This window comes from Artemia sp. Qi Xiang Cuo, chromosome 3 (genome assembly GCF_049724085.1).
Source record: "Artemia sp. Qi Xiang Cuo chromosome 3, ASM4972408v1, whole genome shotgun sequence".
Lineage (NCBI taxonomy): Eukaryota > Metazoa > Arthropoda > Branchiopoda > Anostraca > Artemiidae > Artemia > Artemia sp. Qi Xiang Cuo.
Window position 1 is genome coordinate 43,076,685 of NC_142796.1, and position 18,838 is coordinate 43,095,522.

At 34.8% G+C, this 18,838-nt stretch overlaps 1 protein-coding gene across 1 annotated transcript in view; it reads left to right on the forward strand.

Moving 5' to 3' along the window:
- The window catches only part of LOC148954124 (phospholipid-transporting ATPase ABCA3-like), a 45,316-nt gene that overhangs the window by 21,112 nt on the left and 5,366 nt on the right, over positions 1-18,838 (forward strand). The window contains exons 9-17 of the mRNA XM_089085948.1: positions 1,415-1,540; positions 1,812-2,033; positions 4,272-4,481; positions 6,349-6,466; positions 7,018-7,219; positions 8,718-8,905; positions 10,744-10,914; positions 12,398-12,557; positions 13,534-13,696. Coding sequence (XP_088942074.1) covers positions 1,415-1,540; positions 1,812-2,033; positions 4,272-4,481; positions 6,349-6,466; positions 7,018-7,219; positions 8,718-8,905; positions 10,744-10,914; positions 12,398-12,557; positions 13,534-13,696 — 1,560 coding nt within the window. The remainder of the gene's footprint in view (positions 1-1,414; positions 1,541-1,811; positions 2,034-4,271; positions 4,482-6,348; positions 6,467-7,017; positions 7,220-8,717; positions 8,906-10,743; positions 10,915-12,397; positions 12,558-13,533; positions 13,697-18,838) is intronic.

Sequence of the window (18,838 nt, forward strand, 5' to 3'; positions counted from 1 at the left end):
CATGTAACTCTATAGCCCCCTTTTTTGTTTTCCCCAAAACCCCCATGCTTTCTATGATCGTTTGTTTTAACTTCTGTTCGTTTTGCGTTTCTTCTTTTTTTTTTGTAGTAATTTCTTATGATTTTGGGTTTGAATTATTATAGGAATTTATTTATACTAGTCTTTGGTTTAATATGGCTCTTTATTTTTATTTGAAAAATTGTTTTTCGAAAGAATCTTTTTAATTAATTTAAAGAAATCGCAACAAAAAGTGATTTTTTTTTTATCTAAATTCTCAAAGTTCAAATATTTTTAGAACAGATTTTTATTACTCATCGTTAAGGAAAGGCCTGATACATATATGTAAGAAAAAAAAAATAAAACCAAAAGTTCCCAAACAAAAAGAGAAAGTAGCTTTTTTGTCGGCTCCACCGAAGCAGGTAATTAACCTTTTTCAAACCAAACGATAAATAACTACGAGCGTAGGAAATACCACAAAATGAAAACAACAAAATAAGCAAAGTAGTAAAAAAAAATTACAGTATGTAGACGGTGAGAGCCGGTGAGAGCCTCTTCCTAGCTACAAAACAATCAGATTTATCCACTTCCCTTAGAACTTCTCAATTAAACTAAAAAATAGCACGACTCAAAGAAGATTTTTAAATTTTGAAAACCATAATTTCCGCAATGGGGGTATTTTCAAGGTGATGGGGTTTCCGTGGGTGGAGGAAGGGAAATTTTCCCGGGGGAGGGGGGTACACGCTTAGGCCCGTAGAAAGTGACAGAGTGAAGGGAACTCCCATTAACAGACATAAAAAAGAGAAATAAATCTGGATTTCAGAGTTTATGACGTCCGATTTTCTTTGTTTTTGTGACAACAAAACAGATAATTTTTATAAATCATCTTGACAGTAATTTATATAAAGACTTAAAAAAAAAACAAACAATTCCAACAAGGTTGAACATGTAAAGATTCTAACTTGTGTTTTACCCAATGTAAGTACGGTGGTTGAGTTGCACAAGGGTTCATTTACACGAGGGTTTAGTTGCACGGTGGTTCAGTTGCACGGTGGTTCACTTGCACGGGGGTTCAGTTACATGGTGGTTCAGTTACACGGGGGTTGAGTCGCACGGGGGTTGAGTTTCACGAGGGTTCAGTTAAAGGGGGTTTAGTTCCATGAGGGTTCAGTAGCACGAGGGCTCAGTTGCACGGGGGTTCAGTTGCACGGTAGTTCAATTGCACAATGGTTCAGTTACAGGGGTTCAGTTGCTTGGGGTTCAGTTACACGGTGGTTCAGTTACAATGGAACCAAATGTCCCCCTTTCCCAATAGCAAAACCAATATGTAAGCGATGGGGAACTTGAATAGCTTACAAACCTTGCCCCAAGGGGCTGATTCGATAATTGATGAAAATTGCTAATGTTTTTCTTTCAGGTCGATTTGTCATCGTTTTCTTGTTGTTTGGCTGGGCCATGTTGCCTCTAATCTACCTTCTTTCATTTTTATTTACAATCCCCTCAACTGGTTTCACAAGGATCACAATGTTCAACCTTTTTACAGGTAAACGTCTTTTTAATCGGGAACTGTATTTTTATAATTTTTTTTTTTTTTTTTGTCATTTATTTATTTATTATTTTTTATTATTGTTTTCTAGGTCTATTGTTTTTATTTTTTGGTTTATTTAAGATTTGGTTTATTTATTAGAAAATTTAATATTTGCAAAATGGGGCATTATATTTTTTTCCCTCCCTTTTAGCTGGTGACAACAAGCTGGCTGTTTAACTTTTACCTTTTTGCAGGCAACCACATATAACTAGATTCATTTTTCCAGGCCTTGCATCAATGATCACCGTCATGATCCTCCAAATTCCAGAACTTGACTTGGGTTATGCTGCTGATTTGGTTCACTCAGTTTTTCTTGCCTTACCAAGTTACAGTCTTGGTATGGCTTTTAATCACCTGTACACCAACGTGAGAGCAGTGGAATACTGTTCTAAGGATATTGTTCAAATGGCTTGCAAAACTGGATTTATGCCAAATCCTTGCTGCAAAGGTGAGTTCTCTTTTTAATTATTTTACTATGAACTTCAGTTGTCAAGCCTTGTCAAGTATGCCCTATTTTTTTTTTTGCCGGTCTTATGCTCTGTTGTAACGTACCCTCGTTGGATTGTATCTATATTTCAACCCTTGTTGCAAAGATACGCCCTCATTTTGTATCCTTAATTATGAACTGCAGCGGTTGATTTCCCCGAATCCCCTAGTACTGCATACCCCCTTCTTTTTAGGGCGGCTTTATTCTAAATGGATCCATCCTTTAACATACAAAATCCCTTTTTTACTTTTTCTCTTCTTATTTTGACAGTTTTTTTTTTGCATTGTACTTAAATCCCATCTTTCAGCCAATAGACCCAGTTTTTTTTTTTTTTTTTTTTTTTTTTTTTTTTTTTTTTCATTTCGTATATGCAATTTTAATATTTGGCTACTAATGTAGCATCAGATTGATTTGATGGTCGACCAAATATCGTCAGATTATATCAATTTACACCTTAACCTGACTCTAGAGTTTTATCAATGGGCTACCAAAATAACTTTTTTTCGAGGGGCTTGGGGGCAAAAGAATGAAAAAGAAGGGGTTTACCTCAGGCAGAATTTGTCTAAAAGTCTCAAATAAGTAATTTTTTATTGTATTTTCAAGACAAACTTACTAGCCAAAAAATATATTTTACTTTTTTAGGTGAAATAGTTAATTACCTATATTTGTATGACCAATTTACGTGTCGAAGAAGTATATCTGGGGGTTCAAACTGGGTACCTTCTTCCCGTGGATACGGCCCTGGTTGGCATCAAATCACTATTCATCCGTAAAAGTGGAATCGAACGATATGTTTATTGATTGAGAAGTAATTAATCTCTAATTTTTAACTTATGCTCAGTTATCAGTATTGGGACTAGATTGCCGACAGTATGTGCAGGGGCGGATAGAGTACTAATCTTTGGAGGTGGCACCGACTAAAATTTAAGCTCACACATCGGTATTTTTTTCCATCTAACCCTGTAATTAGTGGGATTTTTTAATATTAGGAGGAAGGTACGTGCCCCTAAAGTCACCTTCTGGATCGTATATTACAATGCTTTTTCTATGTTATGATATCTGTTTAGGTAATAAGTCTATGGTAATCAATCCATAGGAGCTGGGGGCCATGATTTGGGTGTAAGTGTTTTATTAAATCAGCTATTAATTATGCTCAGCTATTACTGAGAACAATTTTTGCGCGTTTTTCAGCTACACACTAACTTCTAACGTATCTTATTCTGTTGCAAGCGTTGAGCGAAAAATTCTTACCAGAAAAAGCTTTTAAAAGATTCTAAAATTTACTTTAGACTGATTTTTATCACAACTGTGAAGAGTTGTGAACCTAATAACGGAAAAATAAGTTCTGAGGTTACAACCAAAAGATTTTCTCCATTTCTATCACAAGATTAAACAACAATGAAAAATATTAGTAAAATATGTAAAACGAAAAATTATAGCCTAAAGATGTCCTTTTTCATGTCTTTACTCTTTACTACCCCATCCCCTTTTTTTTTTTAGAGAAATCCTTTGATCCTGTTAATCTCCTCGTCCTTCGAGTGTAGTACAGATCTGTACCTCTGTTATATAATGCCGTAGTAATAATATTTATTTATAACCAACATACATAAAAGATAGTCCTACATTGTAGAGTCAAGCATCAAGAAAAAAAGAGCAGAAAATAAAAATCACAGCAAAAAATAGTACCAACGAATCAGACCATAATAAGGTGGCAAGTGCCAATACACCGTTGTCGACAGCCTATTAGTGCAGAAGCCTGTAGTGTGGAACAGCCTGCTCTCAATAATATTTGGCTGGTGAGAACTTTTCTATATTTTTCGATTCCAGCAAAAAAGTCGAAGATAAAAAAAACAATTTACAAAAATGTAAGGAGGAAGATTGAGTGTTGGGGGTCACCTTTTTCTTAAAATCTCGGTGAAGGCCCGGGAGGTAAAGAATAGACAGATCAGAAAAGCAGAATAAAAAAAAATAGAGCACAGCTTACCAAAGGAATACGATCACACTTTCTTTGCCTTATTGTGCTTACCTAGGCCTACTTAACCAAGGTTATGACCTTGAGGAACCCAAGTTTTCACTTTGTAAAACAAATGATTTTGGGCATGGACAACAAAATAGTTTATATTAAGCCGTCATTTTTATTGTTAACCTTTCTCTTAATTTCCTTGTTAGCAATTGTTAGCAATTATTTCTATCTTTCAGAGCAACAGAATTGTGGTGGCGTCCCCTGTATTCAATGGAATACCAATATCCTTGGCTGGGATGGCCTAGGCGTAGGAAAGGAGTTAGTGTTTCTCGCATTGGATGGCTTTGTATTTGTTGTTCTACTTTTCATCATAGAGTCTAAAATCTTAGAAAAACTTCGCTACTGGATACTTTCTCATCAGTCATTTGTTGATAGAGGACAGTATGGTGAGTTTCTCATCTGTAATTCATATATCTTCTTGAACCTTTTCGTTAATTTTCCCTTAGTACCTCCTCATTACCTTCCCTCACTTTCTTTCCCTTTCTTCTCTTTTTTCACTTAGTACCTTCAGAACATAATTAGTTTTTCTGACGTTTGGATCTTTATTGCTTTAATTTTTTACTTCAATTTTATTTCTTTAATAACCTTTTTCTATAATTTGTACTTATTAGTTCCTTCCTATCATCGCTTATTTTCTTCTCCATTCTTCGTTTTCTTCAACGTGTGTCTAGTTTTCCTGAAGTTTGTATTTTTATTACTTGAATCTCTTGCATTAATTTCATTACTTTAATAACCTCATATTTAGTTTTTATTTATTGCCTCCTTACTACCATCACTTTCTTCTTTCCTTTTTTTCCCTTTCTTCACTTACCAACTCCAATACTATCTCCAATGTGTCTAGTTTTTCTGGCGTTTTAATTTTTACTACTTTCTGAAGACTGTTTGGGTGAGATCAAAGGGAAAAGAGGGATTTCTGTCCTATGAGCCTTTTTTCTTAAGAATGACGAAATTTCTTAGTGTCTTTTTTTCAGTACAATATCTTTAAGCTAACTAAATAATGCAAGAAGCTACAAAAACAGCAACAGCAAAAATTTAAAGTAACAAGTACTATTTGAATGTTACAATAGTAAGATACAAGGAAAACATCAAGCATTAAAATCTGTGTTAGAAATAAAAAATAAAGTACTGCAGATAGTAACTATGGTATCTTTCTCTGGCTGAAGTAAAGTTCTCCTGAAGTTAATGCCTACTGAAAATCTTTCTAGTTAGACTAATATGGTATTTAGTTGACAAGTTGTCTCAGTAGGGAGAAGAAGTTATCATGGTAGGTAGATGTGACGGTCAAAGTGATGCTGTAGGCATTTCATCTGTTTATGTCGTCTTATTTCCAAAGACGTACTGTACTTAGACAGTTGACAGTACGTCCTTAAGGGCATCCTTACGTTCTTATTGAGGAAGAGTGAACGTACGACTATAGCCATTTTAGTATAAAATCCGTGGCTAGTTTATGTTGTCTAATTAAAAAAGTCGTATTGACCTTGGACAGTTGACAGTACGTCCTTAAGTGTGTCCTCACGTCTTTATTGAGGAAGAGTGTGGCGCATAACGTTGGGCTATAGCCATTTCAGTCCAAAATCCATGAGAAGCTTATGTCGTCTTATTTCTAAGATGTACTGTCCTTAGACAGTTGGTACTGCGTCCTTAGGTGTGTCCTTACGTCCTTGTTGAGGAGGAGTGTGATGATGATAGTTAGAATGTAGCCATTTCAGTCCAGAGCCCATGATAAGCTAATGCTGTCGGATTTCTACTGGAGTCAATATGAGCTTACGATGAACGTTTAACTGAATTGCCTACAGTCAAACCGTATGATCCCCCGTATGATGTACAAAAATTCCTTATTTAATTCGAATGGATGACCCTCTGGAGGACACTAACTGTAACTATTTTTTTTTCAAGCTTGCAGGTATCTTTTAGAAATCATTTCTTTTTGATAAGTAAAACTAAGGAAGGGCCGTTATTTAATTAACCGAACTGAGAAAAGAACCCTACTCCTTACATCGAACTAAGAAAAGAAAACTCGTACATCGAAGTGAGAAAAGAGCTCTATTTTGTACATTTAACCGAGACAAAAATACTATTTAACACATGAAACTGAGAACAGAACCCTATTTCCCGCATCGAATTGAGCTATTTTATCCATCGAATGGAGAAACGAAGTCTATTTTGTGAATTGTAACGAGATCTGGAAAAATTATGTTGACTTTAATACAAGTCTCGTATCTGCGAACCATATTTAGTTTTCTTTAATTTCAGGTGACGTTGAAGAAGGAGGCAATGTAAATGTGATGGACACAGACGTAGAGCGCGAAAAGGAATATATTCAACTAACGCCACTGTCTAAACTTTCCAAGGATAATACGTTGATTATAAGGTTAGTAAATTTTACAAATTTCTATTTTTTTTAGAAATTTCCTTTGAAGAGACAAATTTCTCTTTTAAATAAAATATTTTATTTCTCTTAAAAAAGATACATTTTAGAGCGAAAATTGAAAGTTTAGTATTTCTGTTGCTTTTCCTTTTCTCCTTAAAATTCAAGTAACTTGGCTGTGGGAAATAAAACGTCTCCTCCCTTAATAAAAAAATTACTCTATCTACTTTCCGCATTTTATTCGGTTGTCAATATACAGGGAAGTCTTTTTGTCTCATTTTTGCCAAAACATGTTTGTATTCCCTTTTCCCCCCTAAATCTATTTAGGAAATATGTTTTCTATGTTTAGGAATTTAGGAAATATGTTTAGAAAGTATCTATTTATGGAAAGGCAGTATAGCAACATCCTTTTTGAAGCAGTTAATTATCGCACTTCGTGAACTTAGATCAATGCACTCACGGAAAAAAGGTCACATCGTATGGTTTTCTACCACCGTTCCAAACTTTAAACAAAAATTTGTATTGAAATGAAATTGACGTGTTTTATTTTTCAGAGACTTGATGAAAATATATCCTGGAAATTTTTTGGCTGTTGACGGCATTTGTGTTGGTGTAAGGCGTGGTGAGGTGTTCGGTTTACTAGGTGTAAATGGGGCAGGAAAAACAACCACATTCAAGATGCTCACGGGTGACGAAACCATTACTTTTGGTGACTGCTTTCTGGAATCTTTCAGTGTTAAAAAGAATATAAAACAGGTTTGTAATTTTTATAATTCTTACCAGTATAAATTTAAAGTTTAATATTTAAAAGGGATAATTAAATATTGAACAAAGGGAAGAAAGTATAAAAGCAATAAAAATAAACTATCAATATCGTTTAAGACCTGCTCTTAGACTTGGCTTAATGACTTCTGGCTTCCACCGAAACGTAGACTTTGTGTCCTGGTTCCTGCTCCCGCACTTTAATGGCTCCTCCCCCAAATTGACTGATCTGCCTTAAAATGGAGCACCTTGGTAATTGCGATGGCATTAATACTCCAAAACCTCTTGAGGCTATACTTTAACTTCGTACGTGGTCTTCCTCTCGGACATTATCAGCAATGGACTATAGTCCTTCAAACATTTCTGTTTGGAGGCATACGAAGGAGGGGTCTACCTATTTAATATTAGTTGAGTAAATTGAATGCTTATTAGCTGTGAGAACATACAAGAGAGGATAGTTTTGTTGGTAATTGAGTCATATCAGCGCAGTCCCTCAATTTGGCGAATTTATTTTGTCCGACAGATGTCTTTTATAAACGAGATGGTGAAGTTGTTGGATCCCTCACCTGTACAGTATTCCTCCGATAAATGAAGATCTCTTTAGTCCATGCTAATCAGACTGTTTATCTAGTGGTAACTCGGGTCACAGCACATCGGGTTTCGTTGTCTGGGGCAGATCGCCTTCATATTACCCCTGGTTGCAAGAGCTTACAGCAGGAGACTTGACAATAAGACGTCAGAGATCAGTGAAATACCTAGGTGTATTAATCGATAAAACATTAAGTTTTTCAGAGCATGTACAGTGTGTTTCGTCGAAAGTAGCAAGGAATATAGGTATGATAAGGAAGCTAAAATATCAGTTTCCGGAAAAGTTTTGCGTCTTTTATATTCTTCATTAGTCCATTCTAATTTACTATACTGTTGTCCGGTTTGGTCTGGAACATTTTAATTTCAGCTGAAACCTTTGTGTGTTCTCCAGAATTCAGCTGTGCGTCCTATTTATGGAATTGATAGACTTGCCTCAGTTAGAAATATTTATCCGCGAATCCATATTCTACCGTTTTCAGGGTTGTGCTTATTTTATAAGCTTCAACTAATGTATGATATTATTAATAATATTGATCCAATGTGTCTTCGTCATGTGTTTGAGCCAGCTATTTTTACAAATAAAGACAGCTCTTTATTTTTATCCGTCACATAATTCGGATTACTTTTCCATGAAGCTGTAGCACAATTGCTTACCAATGTAGCTTGTATCTTTAACTCTTGCTTACCATTGTAGCTTTATTATAATAAATAGAAAAAATGGTTTCATATTCATGAGTACCAGAAGCCAACAGTTGCAACGAAAAATAGTAATAAGAAAAATGTAAAGCAAAAAGGGTAAAAAAGGCAAAACAAAAATATGTGACAAAGAAATGCGCTGAAATTACATAAACATAAAATATTTTTCCGTGATGTCCTTAGGGATTTATAATTCTTTTTATATTAGGTTCAGCAAAGGTTGGGCTATTGTCCTCAGTTTGATGCCGTTATAGAAGAAATGACGGGCAGAGAAACCCTCCAGATGTTTGCCCGATTACGCGGAGTTGCGGAACGTCGAATTGAAAATCTTATTGACGATCTATCACATCGTCTCCTACTGACTCCGCATATTGATAAGCAAATCAAGGAGTTGAGGTGAGACCAACTACATGTTTTGATTGGCTAATTTATTGCAGTTTAGCATACTTCGCCTTCAGAAATAACGTATTACTGCATAAGGCATTTCCTATATATAAGGGGGCCTGTCCCCCTCCCTCTTAGTTATCCATTCTATGCACAAGAATCTGACGTTTGTATTGTCAGAATATTTAAAGAATAAAAGGTCTTACAGAGGAGCAGTGTGATAAAAAGTTTAAATTTGTTTCAGTACGCTTTTAGATTGATATGGCTCATTTAGTTGTATTTGCTTTAAACAACAGTTTTCAGTTCAAATGTCTTAAACAGCAATTGGTAAATAAAACATCTGTAATTTCCAACCTAATACATCTGTTATAATTTCAAAGTGCTTTCATGAAAAAATGATTGAAACTATAGCCTAAAAAGCGAAGGCTGAGGGAACAGCAGTTCCCCTCATACATAGTCTGGTTTCTCTACCTTTAAGTTCTAGTGTCACTTTTACTTTCTTTGATTTTTGAAGAAAAAATTTTGTTTTTTCATTGTTTACGTAATTAACATGTTTCAAAAGAACGGAGGCCCGAAACAGTTCACCGGAATTTTTTTTTAACTTATTTCTTCAGAAATACGTATTTGTCTTGCTTTCAGAACGTCTGCTTTCTTTAAACAATTCTTTAGTTCTAAACTTAGCCGTAACTTAATTTACCCATAAATTTAGCCAACGGTTTGGCCCTCTGAGCTGCTTGTCGCGCTTTAAGTTCCAGCGTCGCCTCTTTGCTTTTTTTGAAGGAAATTTTTTATTTTTTATTTTTGACCTATTTAACATTTATCAAAACAACGAAGTCCCAAAACATTTGTGCAGAAATTTTTTACCTCGTTTCTTCAGGCATATGACTTTGCCCCATCTGCAGCACGTGTGCTCTCTTTGAATAATTCTTCAATTCTAAATTAAGCCAAAACTAAATTTAGCCGTAAATTGAGCCAATAATTTAGCTGTCCGAGCTCGTCCTTTGAATATCTAAACCGATGAAATCTGTTTGCCAAGTTGCTGCTTTTTCGGACTATTTATAGCGGAGAACTCCCCCCCCCATGAGTATGTGAAGAGTTTTGTTCGCCTCAATATCGCAGTGTGAAATTACATCCGAACAGCTGCTATCCCAAAACAATTTTCACTTAGTTGCTTTAGGTGAAGTTATAACAATTGTCAAAAAGGGTAACTACCAGGATTAGTAGGATATCGTTAGATGATAACACCGTAAAAGCTGAAAAAAAACAAAAAACAAAAAGAAACTGTTCAATTGGTAAAGATTTCGTCAAAATATATTTTGTCACTTCTTCCTACTCCTTCAAGAACCTAAAATATTCGCTTAGATATATAAGCAAGTACTTAGAGGAGGGGAGAAAATCTAAAACCGCATATACAGGAGTTTTGTATGGAAAATTGACGAAAATATGGGGACAGCTGTCACCAGCTTGAGATTCTCCTCACCCTCCCTGATCCACACCTCCTGAATGTGTGGCTCTATCATTGCTCCTGCTTCTAAATCTTGATAAAAAACAATCATATATGAAATTTTAAGATTTCTAATATATTTTTGTTTTGTGTCTTATTTTTATAACGAATAAGTTTTTTGCGCTTTTTTTTATTCTTTTTCTGATGTTCTGCCAGGCTATTCGATGACAGATGACAAGTCAAATTAATTTGACTTGTCATCTGGATATTTGACTTCTCAGGGAGATGTGTTTTGTGTTTTGATCTCTCTTTAATTAGTTTTTCTCTGTTAATTAAATCAATATTCTAATTGAATTGATTTTTAGATTAAAGTTTCCTTGTATTATCTAATAATTTTCTTTCTTAGTGGTGGCAACAAAAGGAAATTAAGTACTGCAGTGGCTTTAGTTGGCGAGCCACCAATTGTTTTCTTAGATGAACCAACAACTGGGATGGATCCAGTTGCCAGACGCCAGCTTTGGGACGTAATCACACACGTTCGTGATAATGGACAGGCTGTAATCCTTACCTCACATAGGTAAGTTGTCAAATATTTGTTTTCAAAATTTTGAGTGTATTACTTCCAAAAAACGGCTAACTCCACAAAAAACGATGAACAATACATATTATGTATAGTTCTGATTTTCGTGCGCCATCTGATAGAATATTTTCATTTTTGTTTTGAGTATGGAGAATTTCGTTCAAGGGATAAGATAGTCAAATTGGCACCTAAAAAAAAAAAAAAAAAAAAAAAAGCAAGCAAACTAGTATTCCATGGTCAACATGCTTTTATTCATTTTAATCATTATGTTTATTTTTAATTCTTTATTTTATAATTGTTTTATTTCATTGTTGTTCTGTTTTAACCATTTATAGACGATTACTGCGCAATTCTTCATTTTAATTCTAATCCTTATTTTTAGTGAATTCTCTTGCGAATGTACAAAGTGAAAAGTCAACCAAATACCTTAAAGATAAAATATTAGACTATAAAAAAAGGCTATTTCAGCACTAAGATTTTCAGAAAAATCCCCACAAATTTCACCAATATTTTGCGGAAGCTGCCACCAACGTTTCTCCAACTAAACTTATTGTCAAATTGTAATTGAAAACGTGTATACAGCCTATTTTATAAGTTAGTATAGACACTCATCACTAGGCTGAAGGCAGTATGGAATTGTATTGCCACACAAGTACAACATATCACTTTTGACCTGACTTTGGTACTGGACAAACTTATTTCAGTTGGTTCGAAACGTAGCTGCGATCACTACCGGCGCACAAACTTCTGTACAAGCAGACTCAGTTTTAATAGTGCCTGAATGAAGACAAGAACGAAAGCTAATTTTTATATTTCTAGCTCGCTAGATAAAGCAACAAAAACAGTAATTACCGGGAAAAAAATATATTTCAAACCTTGAACAAATATTAAAAAAATTGCCAAATATACTCGCAGAGACTTCCACTATGAAGTCATCCTAGGAAAGAAACAACAACAAAAATAAACATAACCGAATATAAAAATAACCTCGAATAAAACCAGGTATAAAACTAGAGTAAAAAAAAACCTTAAAATGTTTGAGAACTTTAAGTTACTCCTTCACAATATAATAGCAATGTTGCTATAGTGCGCAGGTGCTTATTTTAAATCTCAGCGTTTTAGTCCACATTTCTTACGGCCATATGTCATTTTTTTCTTTTTCGTTTTTAGGTTTTGTTTGTTCATTTATATTAAAAAAAATCATTAAATTCTGATTACATGAAGAAAGAACCTTTTCAGAAAGATAAATTGTAAAAACAAACATTTTTAGCTGCGCGGTCATTTGAAGCAGTTTTTCAGAATAAGATATTCTATCAAAACCATCTATTGACTTTTCAAGTGAAATTTCAACAGTGTCAGTAAGTACTAACGGCGTGACGGTGTGACGAACTAGTCGCATGTTGGGCACACGACCTTGGTGCTATGAAATATGTTGTGCTAAAAAGTCATTTTTGATTGTTCATTTATTTGCCTATTTTAGTATGGAAGAGTGTGAAGCACTTTGTACTCGGATAGCAATCATGGTGAATGGTCAGTTGAAATGCTTAGGTTCAGCGCAACACTTAAAGTCAAGATTTGGACAAGGCTACACTCTCATTGCCAAAGTTCGCGGTGCAACAGCAGAAAATCCAAGAGTTCCGGTGAGTCTTTATTTTTTTCCTCTTCTTCATTAACAGGAAATGATGCCTCACTTCAGAGTTTTCATCCTCCATGCTTGACTGTTGCTACCGTGAAAGATTATGGTCAAACTTTGAATAATAAGTTTCCAAAGTCAAAAGACGTTAATTTCTGTTTTATTTTTTTATTGTTCATTTGACTTTATCGACTTTGGAAACGATTTTCTGCTTTTTAAACGAATTTGGCAAATATCACTTTAACTAAAAAAAAAAAAAAAACTTATACAGCCTTTAAATTTAAAAAAGAAAAAATCCAGCCAAGTATTTAGGCATTTTCAGCTTTAACGGTTTTGTTAAAAAAAAAGGCCAATTTGATATATTAAATGTCACTTTAAAAAAAAATTTATTATCGCTTTAGTGACCATCTGTCCAGACTTTAAGTCTAAACTATTGGCTTCAGTTTTTTTTTATCCCTGTTTCATTGTTTGTAGTTGTTGACAGTTTATTTTAAGTTAAATGAATCAATCAGCCATAAGAAAAATAATATTAAGAAAAAGAAAATATTTCGTAAATGATACCACAAAGAAATAGGAAAAGCAATTAAAAACTTGGAAAGCTATTAGACCTAATTTAGAAAATCGACGTGGAATGAGAAGTACGAAGCTAATAAATTACCAAAAATATAGTGTCTGTTCGTTATTATAATATATACCAATATACAACCATCCTTCAATATATACTAGGTATGTCCGTATGGCATTTGTTGTTTTTTTTTTTGGGGGGGGGGGAGGATCAAAAATATCTGCCAATTTGAATAGGAACTGCCCAGAAAGTTGGGAAAACTTGGGATTTCAGGGGAGTCCAGCATGTATAAAGGGATAAGTACCCTTTATAGTGTAGGATAACTTTTATTTGTTTTTATATACGAATTAAGAATCTTAATAGGAATCAGTAGAGAGATAATATTTAATTACTTTTAATTATTAATTTTAAATTTCAGCTCTCTCGGACTACTTCCGGTCCAACAGTTGCGTTCAGAGGGTCAGTGCGGCAGAGATCTTCTGGTGTTCAGAATCTAAGAGGGGCCTTACCCTTTCCACCTGTTTCCGGGAGTCCTCCAGACATGGGTCCTCTGATGGACTTCATTCAGCTTCATTTCCCAGGTAAGCTAACTTTATAAGAGAGTTTGACTTTAAAATGTAATATGCTATCTTTTCAAGTTTTCAATTGACGAAGATTATATTAGGATATGTGATGGCCATAGTCTTAAAATCTAATGGCACATCCCACGATTTTGATGTAAAACTACCACTATCAGCTGATCACAAATCAGCTGATCACTATCAGGTGATCACAGTGAAAAGGTGCCTGAGGCCTGAAGAGTGCAACAACATGTCAGCTTCTTAGCTAAATTTATTTTGTATTTGTTACACATAATTAACTTATTAGTTTGTATTATGTGCATTTCATGTTTTGTATATGCATGCAATTATTATATTGTATATACGGCCTATGGCCATCATAGATACACACGCTTCTCCTCCATCCCAATCTATTTAAAGTCTCCATTACACCCTCCCAAGAACTCCTAATTTCCCTTAAATTTTTACGATCTCCTTCACCGCATTTGCGGACGGCCTGCTTTTCGTTTGGCCTTTGAGGGTCGGCCGAAAAGGACGATCTTTGAGAATCTATCATCCTTCATGTGCAAAATGTGTCTTAGCCATCTCAACCTTTCTCTCATTACAGCCCTAGACAGGGGCGCAGCTACAGTATTTTTACTGTTGGGGAGCAGGAGGGGGCAAGAGGTGGTACTATTGAATTAGATTCTATTCAAGTAGTAGTAAATGAAAGTAACTATTTAACAAATACGCTACTTGATGAATTTAAAAACATTACATAATACATTATAAATAATAAAACACATATAAATAATTATAAATATAATTGTCAGCTTTTAATAAAATTGTCAGCAATGAGCTGCTGCAGACGACAGTGGTATAGTGTAAACAAGCTATCGGCTGGGCGAAGGTGAATGTCGTATATACTCGGCATGTTTTCAGCCAGATTCACCACTAATGCTGACGTACATATCCCCCTCTACTTCCCTCAATCCCAGCACAGGATGCTTAATCTCATAATTAAATCTCTGTTATGCAATATTGAAAAGCATGGGTATCGTTGGCTAATGATAGGTGACTTCAATTGTGATGTTCATATCTCCTCTACTCGTGTCAACTTAGTTTTAGATTCGTTGCCTATTGGTTACCGCATAGTATCCAAAGCTCTTAATTACAGTTATATTCATAATAGCGGTACTGTGACCAATATTAATCAGTGTATTTGCTCTGCCCATGTTCCGTTTTCTGTCGTTAATATTGAACAACACGAATACGAATTTGATCGCTTCCTCCTTTTCTTTACAATTACATTAACTGCTTATCCATCTTATGATCGTTGTGCTGCCAAAAAAAATTGTGTATGAAACGAGAGTGGATCAAAGCCAATTGGCCTTTATATATTTCTACCCTAACAGCTCTGTTGTCCTGCGTCAAGATCTCTTTTAATCTACTGTGCACCAGTGTTTTTTCGCCACAAGCCAGAGTGCAACTGAATGTTTATTACTTTCACTTAGTTAAGTACATGAAACAAGCTGAGAATGTGGCTGTTCCCCTTGTCCGGGTTAAACTCAAAACTCGAAGTCCAATTCGGAAAGAAGACCTGGGTCTTAAAGCCGTCAAAAATCGTGCTAAACTCTCGCTTCGCATCTGGATTGCGTGTAGGCGGCCCTTGCGAGGCCAAGTGTTTGATATAGAAAGTACGACAAAAGTGGAGTTTAAACGGTATTTTCATTTGGTTCGTTATAATGATGCTGAATTCCCTAAAAGTGCAGTAAAATGGAAAGAAGTCATTAATGCGTCTAAATTTGATTCATTAGGGACCAGTGATGTTATCCCAGATTCGTCTTGGCTTGGGCATTATAAAAAAATATTTTTTGTAAGATTGAGTATAGGGTTCATTACATTTTCAGTGCTGAATTTCTAAGTTTTTGCCACCTAAAATTTTGCAACGTCATGTTAATCCTGTCTCAACTAAAAGTATTGTTAATTGTATGCTTAAACTTAAGTCTAAATAAAGTGATCTTGATGGGATTAGCGCTCACCATTTACGTTATGATTGTCCGGCACTAGTCGCTCAGCTCCAGTTACTTTTTCAGTTCTGTTTATCTTTGTCAACGGTTCCTTTGCGGAACGGTAACTTCGATTCTTAAACGCGGAAGAGACCCTTTTGATTGCAGTTCATATAGGCACATTACTGTTGCTTGCAATATTAGTAAGGTTTTTGTATATTTTCCGCTCCCATATATTATTGAACGAACTGCGAAAGACTCAAACGAATTTGGATTTCAACCTCGTATTGGGTGTCAACAAGGTTTTAGCTTCAACTCTTTATGATGCCCAGTCTAAAGGTTATGAATTACATATTTGTGCTTTGGATTTATCGAAAGGCTTCGATAGTATTTGCCATGCACAAATGTGGCAATCTTTGTCAGAGTTTGGAGTGAACCCTTCTGTCATACATGTGCTTAAATTTGGGTATAATATTTCGTTTCTTCGTTTAAAACCTGGTAGAGGGTACTGTGGTAAACCAGTTCAATCTGGAGTACGACAGGGTGGGGTGCTATCACCTTATCTATTTAATGCTTGCATTCAAAATGTGTTGTTAGGAATCACGCCTTCGTATTTTTATAATTTATCTGGTGTGTCTTATATTACGTATGCGGACGACCAGCTAGTTTTAAGCCAAACCAAGTCTATTTTGGCATTGTCGGTGCAACATATTTCTATGATGTTTCGGGATGTTGGTCAGTTTTTGAATTTTGATAAATGCGAATATTTAGTTTTCAATCCAAATCATCAGCTCATAATTTGTCCCGTGGATCCTCAGTAATTCGCAATGTTACGAGTTTTTGGTGGTTAGGAATTATTATTTTTTCTACACTCACTTTTTTGCGACTTCAAGTTCTGAGAGATGTTAAAGAAAAGTTGAAGATCGGATATGCGAAAATTTTACCTAACTGTGGAAAATATTCACGCCGAGCTTTAGCTAAAATGTATTCAACATATAGTGACCATTCTGTCTTGTTTTTAAGTGGAATGTATTTGTTATTGAATAAGAATGATTTGCTTCAGATCCGTATCGCTTATTTTAGATATTGCAAATTTTTATCGTACCTTCCCACTTCATATCGTAATACACGTATTATTGAGACGTATGGTGCTACCGACATTATCCAATCGTTTGAATTGCTTAGTAAGTATTTAACGAGACATGCCTTTGTGTCTCTAGGTCCAAACCATAGTATTATCCGTGTGTTTTTGTCAGTGATTAAGGTTTAAGTTATCTTTGTTTCTGTGTATTTGATTGATCTTTTTTTCCTTTTTAGTGTAATTTACTCCGCTTGTTTTGTATAAAAGTGGGTTATAAATAAATTATTATTATTATTATTATTACTAGCCCCAGGTATCGCGCTGTTCATTTGCTCACAATTTTGAATGGATTTTGATTGTAAGATTTAATTTGTTGTACTAAACTTATAATATACGTGATTTATTTAAATATTATTTATGATTTTTTTTTTAAATTGATTATTTTGTGGTTTTGTAATTTATATTAATAAATAGCGCTAATATCAGTGGGCCAAAGCCGAAACAAAAATCATAGGCAGCGTAATAGCGCTGTCTAAGTAACGATACAGGATGTCAAAGTATTACCACAAATTGTGAAACATATTGTGCGACATATTCCCCACATTTAAATAGCGACCGTAATTTAAATTTGAAAGTATTCAAAAAATAAAGTTAGAATTATTAACTTATCCGTTGGGCATTTTTTGACAAAGAATATTCAGAAAATCTGAGCAATTCTTGGCGTCAATGTGGCAGAAACCTTACATTAATTAAAAATTGCCTGGGATGCCAATTGGAAGGGAAAATTACCTTCCCCTTTCTATCTTAGTTTAAAAAAAAAAAACGAATTCTATAAAAATTACACATATATTTTTCTTGTGTAAATCAGGGTATGGGTGGCATACATTTCCGGGGGATGGGGCGGGGGGGGGGTACACTGAATATCGTTTTTATGTCTATAATTCCTTCACAAGCAAAGCACGGTCTCCTAGTGCTGCATGATACAACTAGTAACAATAGAAAAAGAGAATTGGTTGGGACCACTTATGCGCGCACACAAAATTTCTGAATTATGTGAAAAATATACATATTTTGTCTAAATTCTGTTTATTCTGTTCTCAGCAGACATTTCGTAGAGCCTGCTGATGCAGAGACAAATGTCCCACAAGTAGCACTGGCGTTGTGTGAAAAAATTAAATAAAAAAAAAAAGTTTTTTTTTAACTGAAAGTAAGGAGTGACATTTATTCCGTATATGAAAGGGGCTGTCCCCTCCTCAACGCCTTGCTCTTGCTCTTTACGGAGCTTGAAACCTCTCTGATACGTAGGGCTCTCTGATACGCTGAATCTGATGGTGTGATTTTCATTAGGGTTCTATAGCTTTTAGGGGATGTTTCCCCCTTTTTTGAAAATCAGGCAAATTTTCTCAGGCGCGTAACTTTTGATGGGTAGAACTAAACTTGATGTAACTTATATATTTGAAATCAGCATAAAAATCTTATTCTTTCGATGTATCTATTGGTTTCAAAATTCCGTTTTTTAGAGTTTCGGTTACTATTGAGCCGGGTCACTCCTTACTTACACTTCGTTACCACGAACTGTTTGATGCGACTAATTTCAGTCATAATTCTTAGCGCATTTATGTCAGTTCTGTTTTTGGAGCTGGTTAAAAGAAATATTTAGAAAATTGAAAATAGCGAGAAGTCAGCATGGTATTGTACGTAGAGGCAGTTCAATATTTATGCGTCAGTATGTGAATCCAAAACGCAAGGAATAGGACGTTATTAGCACTTATTAGGCATTTCAATGACAAAAAAGAGAATTGTAGTTTCAATTAAATACTAGAAATAAAAATCAAAACAATTAAATGATTTCTGGAGCGGATTCCCCTCTACCAAATTCCATGACCAAGCTACAACCGATTTGGCCTATCTAGTTATAGTGCGAATATTATTATAAAAAGCAATAAGTCTTATTTTCTTTTTCACTCTGGAAATTATGTTCACTGTATATCTACCTTCTTATTCTTCAATGATTCCATTGTTGTCCTATTTGTAGATGTAGAGGGTGTATTCATTTCCACTTTTGAAAATCTTAAAACAAGAGAATATAATTTT